The 10,404-nt window shown below is 37.3% G+C and overlaps 1 protein-coding gene across 1 annotated transcript; it reads left to right on the forward strand.

Annotated features, from left to right (window-relative positions):
• The first annotated feature begins 5,110 nt into the window (after nt 1-5,110).
• LOC125227521 lies at nt 5,111-10,279 on the forward strand. Its single transcript, XM_048131859.1, has 4 exons — nt 5,111-5,252; nt 6,967-7,365; nt 9,169-9,301; nt 10,023-10,279. Exons 1-4 carry the CDS (start codon nt 5,162-5,164, stop codon nt 10,273-10,275), a joined length of 876 nt encoding a protein of 291 aa, XP_047987816.1. The 5' UTR covers nt 5,111-5,161; the 3' UTR covers nt 10,276-10,279.
• The last annotated feature ends 125 nt before the right edge of the window (nt 10,280-10,404 follow it).

Genomic DNA, 10,404 nt, shown 5'->3' on the forward strand with positions numbered 1-10,404 from the left:
TAGTTAAAATAAATAAAACTCAAAGTTCTAAGTTGCCTATAACATGCGGAATTCCTCAGGGCTCCATTTTAGGACCTCTCCTGTTTTTAATATACATCAATAATGTACACGATATAGGCCTCCAAGGTCATGTATCATTATATGCAGATGACACATGTTTGTTCTATTTCGGCACTTCGATAGGAAATTTAATAAGTAACGCCCAAACCGATTTGAATAAATTACACTCATGGTTTCAATACAATCTCCTCACGATAAATATATCCAAAACTAGTTATGTCATTTTTAGAGCAAAAAATAAAAATATTCCACTGCACATCCCACTGACAATAAATAATATAGCTATAACAAATAAAAATAACGAGAAGTACCTTGGCCTACGAATGGATAGTTACCTTACGTGGAATACTCAAATTGAACATATAAGAGCAAAATTATCATCTATCACGGGTTCTTTACGACGAATATCAAGCTGTATTCCACATAAGCTACGCTACACCATATATAATTCCCTAATTAAACCACACTTACTTTACTTGATTGAGCTGTGGGGTAGCGCTGTCAAAACCAAACTTACTTCTTTACAAATACTTCAAAACAAAATAATCAAAATTCTATTTAATTATCACCGTCTAACACCAACCACGCGTATTTATGCAGAAACTGGCCTGATGAACATTAAACAACTGTATATGTATAGTACTAGCATTCTTGTTAGGAAAATATTAAATAGCACACTCCATACTAACTTAGCCTTTATGACGAAGAAACAAATATCTAAACGAACTACTCGTCGTGCGAGTTTCATTGTGTTGCCCAAGATAAGAACTCAGTTAGGAAAAAAAATGTTTACGTATGAAAGTTGTAACAGAACAAGCGTCTATGATGAGGAAATGGACTCGTTATTATATATAAAATTTACGGCGAATCAACTTTTCCTTGACCAACTTTTTTGGTGCATATTTCCTTCGGGATTTCATTGGATATTTTGACAAATAATATCTTTGAAGCTTTATCACATGTTTAGTCACTTCTTCACTCATAAATTTCACTATTATTTGATGCAAAACAGGTTGGAAAAAACGTAATTATCAACAAACTACGTTCACATGGACGAAATACTGACACTAACAGTTGTCAACTTAGTGGCGTTCCGATATTATATCTTGATTTCAATTACAGGTCATAAAAGTTGATAATGATTAGTAGTATACTTTCTGGTTGTGTTTATTGTAGCATTTAGAAACAAAAATTATATTTTTGTTGCGTATTTGATCTACAAAACTAACTAAAACCCTTTAACAAAAAAACATTTGCATACCTATACTTACCACAATATAAAATGTTTCATTACGTACTAGGAATCAACAAAAGATATCTCCATCTCACTCTAAAACACGTGCAGTCATGCAGGTGTTACTATTGAGAAGCAAAAACGTACGTGCTGAATTGTCTTGGACGTTAATGCCTAACGGCCCAGCCACGACATTGGTCTAAGCGCGGCAACGGTGAGCGGCAGCCATACGTGCGAATGAAAAGTCCTATCGCTGTGTCTCGCTCCAATGTATGGCCGCCGCTCACCGCTGTCGCGCTTAGACCATTGTCGTGGCTGAGCCGTAAGGCGTACGGCTTAGTAAACAAAACAGTTATGATCTTTTTCTTATGCGCGTAATTTAGTGGCTATCCATTGTTCCATGTCTCTAGTCTCCAGTATGTCTCTAGTCTCCAGTATGTCTCATGTATCCATTATGTCTCTGTTATGTATCCATTATGTCTCTGTTATGTATCCATTATGTATCCATTACGTCTCTGTTAAGTCTCTGGTATGTCTCTTATAGAGAATCTATAAAAGGGTCGGAGCAAGCCGACGCGCGTCATTCTTAAAATATCTACAAGACTAACAGTGACTCTGGCTTTCGTGTGTTATACTGGTGAGTGAAGTTGTTCTGCTATTATTTCTCTGTTTGTTTTTACTTGGAAATTAGTGATTGTAAACTTTGAAATTGTGTCTCTGTTTGATTGTGCGGGGACAATATCGTCGTACAGTTGAACTTAGACCTGTGGTGGAATTGCTTTACCGTCAGTTGTGGGGTTATTTTAGTGTTCTATTTATAGTGTAGTGTTACATTTAAATTAATGTGTATAGTGAAGTTTTCTGTGCTTTGTTTCATGAGTGCCGTCAAGCAATACAAAGACTGAGTCGATGTATGGCTGGTGCTTGGAGATAAGTCTGTGTTTGGTTTTGTAGGGAGTAATTCTTGCAAAACTAAGCTTAGATTATAGCACGTAAAGGAAACTTCATTCGTTTATTTAGTTGGTCAGTAAAATTGAATTTAGTAATTTTCTATGGGGTTATTTTGTGAAAGTTATAAGCCAGATCATTGTTTGTGACAGACTGTTGTCCGGCTAAGCGCTTTATACCTTGCGGCTGTTAAACATAAGGCGTTTAGGAGTCTTTTTGTTCCAAGTGGAGGCTTGGGCGCTTTTTTATATTTACAAAGCGTACTTTCTCACCGGTCTCAAAGAGTCGAACTGTTAGATGGAAGTGAGGACTTTCACGATTGACGAAAGACATTAGGAGTAATCCTTGCTCACTGAAGTCGGCAGTATTTGAGGCTGGGGTCCTATATATATATATATATATATATATATATATATTTATTTACTCGGTGCTCTGGTTCATGCTGGCGTTGGTCGCTGGGGATTTCGGTTGTGATTGATCCATATCTAAGTAAAGTTTGATCGCAGCTGGGTCTCCCATGTGGCTGGTACTGGTGTGTCCTAGAATACTGGATATATACACGGATAGGGCGATCTACTCTCTGCTACCCTAGCCCGCGGGCAAGAGCAGAGGGGGGGATCAGAACTCAAGCCTATAGGTTGCCTATCTCAGCTTCGCTGGCTGAACTATACAGCTTATGGTAGGGATACACTTATGCATATTCTGAACATTAGATCTATGGTAAGTGACGGTCTGTGTTTCAGATATGCTAGAGTAGGGAAAATAGATAGGATTAGGGTAGAGTCACACACTATTTCTATGAAAGTAGAGTTCTTTTATGAATGGTCTTGGAATATAATTGGTCAACGTGTATTGTGGAGAAATAATTTAACTACTACTATTATGGTTTTAATGGACTTTAAATGTGGTGTTTATTACTATCTTAAAATATGTGGTAAAACTGGTAATTTATAAAAACTCTTATTACTTAATTTATTTGAGTGAAATTAATAATTGTGGTAGCAATTTCTGATTTTTCGGTGTGGCTGCGGGACACTTAGTGTTGCTAACTGGTTTTTCAAGGTAAATTCTATCAATTTGGTTAGGGAAACAAACTATTCTTTGGAATAAAAAGCATAGGTTTGTTATAGGGCTCAGTGGCATGCGAGCGCCGTCCACTGATGGAAAGTCAAAAGCTTAGAAAAGTTTGACTTACTTAGTTCTTATAAAAGTTAGCGACTGCTCGGTGTTTCGTTAAAACATTAGAAAGATCGAGAAGTTATGGTCTATTAGCAGTATTGGGGAAAAGGGGGGTTTAGCTAGGGAAAAAGAAACAAAATAAAAGGGGGGGTTAGTAGATAGATAGCCCTTCTGGCTTGGCATAGGACTCTCAATAAAGCAGTTTGATTGAGATTAAGGATCCTATTCCGCAACGCAAGTTCGTACCCAAGCCAGGATCAGTAATAGAGCGTAGCGGTTGTTTTCCAAAATATTTTTTAATATTTATTTCATGTATGTTTCACTCACTAACTTTTATTCTAAAAATTTCTTTATTGCGTCATTAATTTTTTCACTCATAACCTTCTAGGCCTAAATCTGATAAAATACTCTTCTATAACACTATATTATTATGCTACAATAACCTTTATTCTTCTTTAAAATATAAATAAGTAAAAATTTAAATATTAGTCAAAAATACAGCTGATACTCATTAAAGGATCTGTGTTATTGCGGATCACATCGAAGGGTTCTACTTATTCACGCTCGACGATTACAAGGCCAATTTTACGGGGTATATTTAAAGGGGGGTTAGCTATACTGTTGATTAGTCAATTAAGTAAGTAAATAAGTAAGGTGAGCGGAGGTTTAGTTACAAGGTGCACAGCTTTATAATAAGTTACCGTCTGATTTAAGAGACACAGGCTCATTCAACACCTTTAAAATTAAATTATCGCAACACATTTTAAACCACTACCCGCCTTAAAAAAAAGTTGCGTGAGCGTGTACCTCTTAACTTGAGCGACTTTGTATGCTACCGTAAATAAGATTATTTTTACTTTGAAATTCTGTTCTCGTGTGTGACTTGTATGTCTTTTATGAGAATAAATATCTTTTCCCCTCACTAGCTCGGAAACACGTGTTTTGTCCTTTAATACCAGCGGGTAAAAACGCATTTTATCCACTAGTGAGTAAAGTAATTTGACCTTGAATAAAATCAAATTGACTGCTTTAAAATTGATAAAAGTAGGTGAATCTAGTAATAAAGATGATTTACCACCTGTGGAAATACTGGAAGCAGTGATAAACGCATTTTTTGCGTTGTAGTTTCCTCGCTATAGTAAGGGGAAAAGTTTTGTGTTACACTCGGGTGCAAATGTATTTTACTTCTCGTGTGTTAAAAAACTCGCAAGTTCAGGATTCTATTCTCGAACCACTCGCTTCGCTCGTGGTTCAACTATAGAATCCTTTCACTTGCTCGTTTTTCAATTCCACACTCGAAGTTAAAATACAACTTTGCCCCCTTGTATAACAAATAACTATTAAACCTAAACCTAATTAGGTATCACACAATTGTACAACATTTTTTTTGTGCTATTCGGTAAACGTTATTAGGTACTCATCGTTAACAAGCAAACCGGTTTAACCGTTATGCAAATTGCAATAGGTGCAATAATTAGGTAAGCAAAGATTACTGAAAGAATTCATTCACAAACATGGCCCACTGAACGACCGACAATGTTTTTATACTATTTATCTATTCACAAAAGATAACAATCAACTTGGGTTTGAAAACTACTCTTATTTGACGCTTACATAATACATTCAAAACAATTAAGGTCAAGCTTAAATTGGTCAGCGTGAAGCGTTTGTTAGTTTTTGTGAATATCTATCTTGTCTGTGGAAGATATTTACGATATCAGTGTGGCCGTGCGCGCCGCTATGCACGCGCGTGCGTTGTTCGTCACGATTTTTGTCGCCATATCAAACTGTGTGACGCTGACGATCCATCAAAACAACGAGCCAGACATAGGTGAGTTACTTATCGACGAAGATACGCGTGAAATGTAAAGGTAATGAGATTTTTTAATTGAACTTGATACCGATTTGTTGAGTTTTACTTTGTTTACGCTCAAAAGTGATTGAAAAACGTGTGTTGATACAAAAAAACGTAGTTTTAGTAAAGTAAAATCACAATAATCTTCAAATTTAAATACAAACTACTTCGGACTTGAGAAGCCGTTTTTGCCTGTCAAAAGTTGTAAGCTCAGCGCATCGAGTGGCGATGACTAAGAGTTGGTCACCCGTGACGCCATGTGTTTGGACGCGGGCGCATTGCCCTCCCGAAACGGGCCTCTTCGCCCGCGGAATTCAAATAATGGTCAGCTGCCGTTTAAAGCTGGCTAAGTACCTAGATGTCTTTGTAAGCTTTTTAGGTATCCATTAGGACCATTTTATCCTTTAATTGGGATTTTTTCAAACTTGATTTTTAAAACTACCTTGTTTTCGAAGTATCCCAATCCTAACTCATCTTAGATTTCTAGTAAGGTAGTAAACTGCAATTAGGTGTATTACTTATTAAAATCGTGATTTTTCACTGTGATATCGTAGGTAATAAGCAATTAAATATTCAGGAAGCATGCTGACTGAAACATTATTTATATTTTTATGTCAACTGTTTAAACACAGGTATATTTATGAAATGTGTATTTTTGTCAAATGTAACTCTCATTTATTCTTAAGCTTTAAAAGCATACGACTACAAGGAAAAATATTGCATTCAGCTGTACCCAAGACAATGCTATTCCAAAAAAATGTAGTCGGAATGGCCCCAAGAATATTCAACAAAATACCACAACATCAATTATTACCACTAGCTCAAAAGAGTTACTACTCTATAAAAGAATTCTTAGATGATAAAGACTTCTGAATATTTAGAATATAATTATGTAGGTAATTATTAATTTATAGTTTGACATGCATGCTCTCAAATTTGTATGCCGTAAGGCGCCACATAGTGAAACTGAACTGAAATGTAATGTAACAACTTATGTACACCTATGTTGGACAAATAAATGATTCTGTATTCTGTATTCTTGTCATAATTCCTCGCGGTAGGTAGATACTTACTCGTATTACTTGGCTAATATACCGCTAGTTTATTTAGATAAGTTATCGAAAGTAAATATCTTCACGATATTATTACTATCGTAACCTATATCTTGGCATTTCGACGCTCTGTATGAACATGACTAAACTATAATTTAATAATTTCAACCTATGTTGCATGTTTAAACCGCCCGCGATTTAACTTGTTATATCAATATATCACTGTATCAGGAGGTATGGGCCATATTCACATTTTCAATGAATGATAAGTAAGCTAAGTCACTTGACTAGGGACCGCAATGGCGAAATGCTACTTTCGAAATACGAAGGATAGAAGTTGGGATTGTAGGGGTCGGTATTGACAACTCGATTTAAATTCTATTACTTACTAAACTTTTTTAGTTAGCAGTGATAGAACGAAGTCGAGTGCTCGTAATTTAAAGTCTTCTGCCTTCCGACATGATATATAATGTTAATAGGTACTTTATCCTAAAATAAAACTATGGAAACTGATTATATCGCGTATAATGAATTTACAATTCATCCCCGTTCCGTTCCATACTTTTATTTCATGAGTAACTATAGCGGTAACGAAGACAATATTAATTTATCCTAACTTTGTATCATTTTAATTTCAGTAACACATTCAAAAGAAGAACTGCCGCCACTCTTTATAGTGTGCAACCTCACCGACATAGTGACGATTACAGCACCAGACAAATATAGTAAAGACGCGCTGTACTACTTATACAACCCAACTAATGACGTCACCAAATTGGACATTAAGCAAAATGTAGCAACCGACGAAAGACATGCGATTACCGGTGATAGAACACTAGTAAATAAATATAGTGTAAGAAATGTTAATTTAGGAAAAAAAGTCGATTCAAAAACGAATGATTCGTTTGGAGGAAACAATGAGTTTGATATTGGGCCGGTGGGAGAAGAGGACCATGGGAATTGGGTGCTCAGCATTTATTATAAGAGGAACGGATCTTGGGTGGAAGTGTTCCAGGTTATCACAATACAGATAGTTGGTGAGTATAAAAATCTGCCGGGTTCCTACTATAAACACAAATGTCTGTCTGTTGTTTTTCGCTCGAATAACAGACGCAAATTCCAGGTTAGGTAATTCACAAAAGCTAGCACGTATGTACACTACCGTCAAAAAGTTTTAAGACCAAACACGATATATGCAAATAATCAACATTTCATGAAGTTCCTATGAGAATATTACTTTTCAGTACCTACAACCGACAAAATAAAGCGTATAACAATTTTTAAAAAGGGATCATAATAAGAAATAAAAGCTAAACGTTTTTCTCATCGAAAAATCCTCCTCGACGCTTTTTCACTTCCGAGCAGATTCTTGGCATTCTTGCTATAAGTTTGTGTAGCGTTTCTTGGCTAATGGATTTCCACTCGTATTGCAGTATCTCCCATAGAGCTGTTGCAGATATCGGACATTGTCTTCGGACTCTACGGTCGAGTTCATCCCATAAAAGTTCGATCGGGTTAAGGTCTGGGGATTGCGGTGGCCAAATCATATTTTTTAACACACCTTGGCGTTCTTTATTGACTGTGTAGCTTCTACAGATCTTTGCTGAGTGTTTGGGATCGTTGTCTTCTTGCAGAACAAATGGGTTGCCGATCAATATAATAAGATTACGTTGTTTTCTATTGATTACAAATTTAGTTTGATGATTTTTAGAAGGGTTTATAACAATGACACTGAACATTGTGTTTGGTCTTAAACTTTTTGACGGTAGTGTAGAAAAACCTAAACCTAATGTGATACAGCACACTATCCAAAGACACATTCGAACCAGTTCTTGGGAATCAATCTGTAGGTACACTGAGCTGTACCTAGTGGGAATACCATGGGAATACTAGGAATTTTAAGGACAATACATCGGATAATTTCAATCACTCGCGATCGTCACCTGAGACTAATCTTCAGCTAAGTCGTCATGTTAACTACCTAACTTCAATGTGGGGACAATGAAATAATCATAACACCTAATACAATCAGGGGCCTATTGCATAACAATTTACAACTTGTATTACAAGTGGAACTCTCTTTCTTATAAAATTAATTGGAGGGGGACTACCGCTTGTAATATGAGTTGTAAATTGTTATGCAATAGGCCCCTGATGATTGTTTGTGATTATGATAGTCACAATGACATCACTACGTCTTTAAATAACTACTTTGGTCTTAGGTACCATGCACCGTTGTGGATTACGCGATTTTTTTTGACCTATACCTACGCATCGTCATATCAGACCTTATCATCCATTGCTGAGCATATTTACTCCTCTCCTCAAGTCAAGTTACTTGTCCGGGTTCTGAGCTAATCTCTTCTAGTGATCTTTCGAATGTTGTGAAAATGAGCACCCACCTAATAAGCCAACGGATCCTAACCACATATTTTTGAGGTATCCTCATTCAGTTAACCTATTGCTCCACCTAGTTTTATTAACCCCCGACGCAAAAACGAAGGGGTGTTATAAGTTTGACGTGTCTGTCTGTCTGTCCGTCTGTCTGTCTGTCTGTCTGTCTGTCTGTCTGTCTGTCTGTCTGTCTGTCTGTCTGTCTATTTGTCTGTCTGTGTGTGTGTCTGTCTGTGGCATCGTAGCTCCCGAACGGATGAACCGATTTTGATTTAGTTTTTTTTTGTCTGAAAGCTGAGTTAGTCGGGAGTGTTCTTAGCCATGTTTCATGAAAATCGGTCAACTATGTCGCGGTCGGGGGTTTTTTCAAAATTTTAATTTAGTGGTTATTTGATTTTTGTAATGATTTATAAGACCAAATAAAAATATTACATTCTGTATTTCAGATTACGTCCCAATCGAGCCATCGTCCTCCGTACTAAACGAGGGAGAAACGCTGGAGTTGCGTTTCGCGTACCCTTTACCAGACGTCGAAACTTGTGAGCTGGTACAACCTGCTGTCGACCGACCTTACGACAGGTACTTTAGGTAGGTAGGAACACACAAACACAATTCAAACTGTTCCCATTGCTTCGATATTGCAATACTAACAACTACTAACAATAATACACTGGAGTTGAGTTTCGCGTACCCCTTACCAGCGTGCGTAGCCGTATGCACAAACGGTCACGAAACGAAACGCTCGTAGATATCTATCTCTATCGCTCTTGCGTATTGGCGCGACAGAGCCAGACTACCTAGTTGTGAGCTGGTACAACCCGATGTCGACCGACCTTACGACAGGTACTTTAGGTAGGAACATACAACCACAATTCAAACTGTTCTCATACCTTGTGAACTACATGCCTCTATCGAAACATCTACTGTCAGAACAACAGGTAGTCACCGTCAATAACATCGCACAAAAAGAAGGCCGCAAAACATTTGACACAATCTTATTTCTAGGTAGGTATTTAAACAAAGACAGTTTTAGCCAACACTAACTGCAACGCATGGGAATTGAGTTTCGGGTATTAGGTATCCTATCGCCTACCACACGGCAAGACCTACAAGTGTAGCCCTATATCGAGTGATCGTAGGACGGGCACTTTATGTAGGCACTTAGGCAGAGACACACCTACAGACACAAAGTTAGACTACGCTACGTCCGAAAGAAGAAACCCGACGCGTCTATTAAGCGCTTCGCCAACTGGGTAAATATTCCGTGCGTGCCCTGACTCTTGTTTACATTCTTTTACAGAGAGTACGAGCGAACATCTCTGCACACATGTACTTACGTCCTCCGTAACCTGAGCGCCCAGGACTCAGGAGTCTGGAAGATAGTAGCAGTCGGGAACATCGTGTATGAAGGCCGGAGCTCCATTGAAGTTAAGAAAATTCGAGAGAATATTCTAGAGGCTTTACCCCTTGTGAGCTCTAGTGGGGGAACCAAATACTTAATGTGTAGTTTAATCCTGCCAGTTGGACTGATTTTGAAAATATATTGCTTATAGTTGATTGTGTTTTATTGTTTTCGTTTAACCTATGATTATTCTTTTCTTAGACACTCTCTCTTTACCTCTGTCCACTGCAAGGGTTAGCAAGGCGTAGGCTATGTGTATAATAAAAAAATATAAGTTTAA

The sequence above is a fragment of the Leguminivora glycinivorella genome, chromosome 1, assembly GCF_023078275.1.
Source record: "Leguminivora glycinivorella isolate SPB_JAAS2020 chromosome 1, LegGlyc_1.1, whole genome shotgun sequence".
In the NCBI taxonomy this organism is placed as follows: Eukaryota; Metazoa; Arthropoda; class Insecta; order Lepidoptera; family Tortricidae; genus Leguminivora; species Leguminivora glycinivorella.

Bases quoted from the DNA above. Each gene is read 5' to 3' on its own strand.
- LOC125227521 (XM_048131859.1), top strand. From the start codon at position 5,162: ATGCACGCGCGTGCGTTGTTCGTCACGATTTTTGTCGCCATATCAAAC. The intron at 7,366-9,168 runs GTGAGTATAAAA...TCTGTATTTCAG, and splicing joins TATCACAATACAGATAGTTG to ATTACGTCCCAATCGAGCCA. The intron at 9,302-10,022 runs GTACTTTAGGTA...ATTCTTTTACAG, and splicing joins GTCGACCGACCTTACGACAG to AGAGTACGAGCGAACATCTC.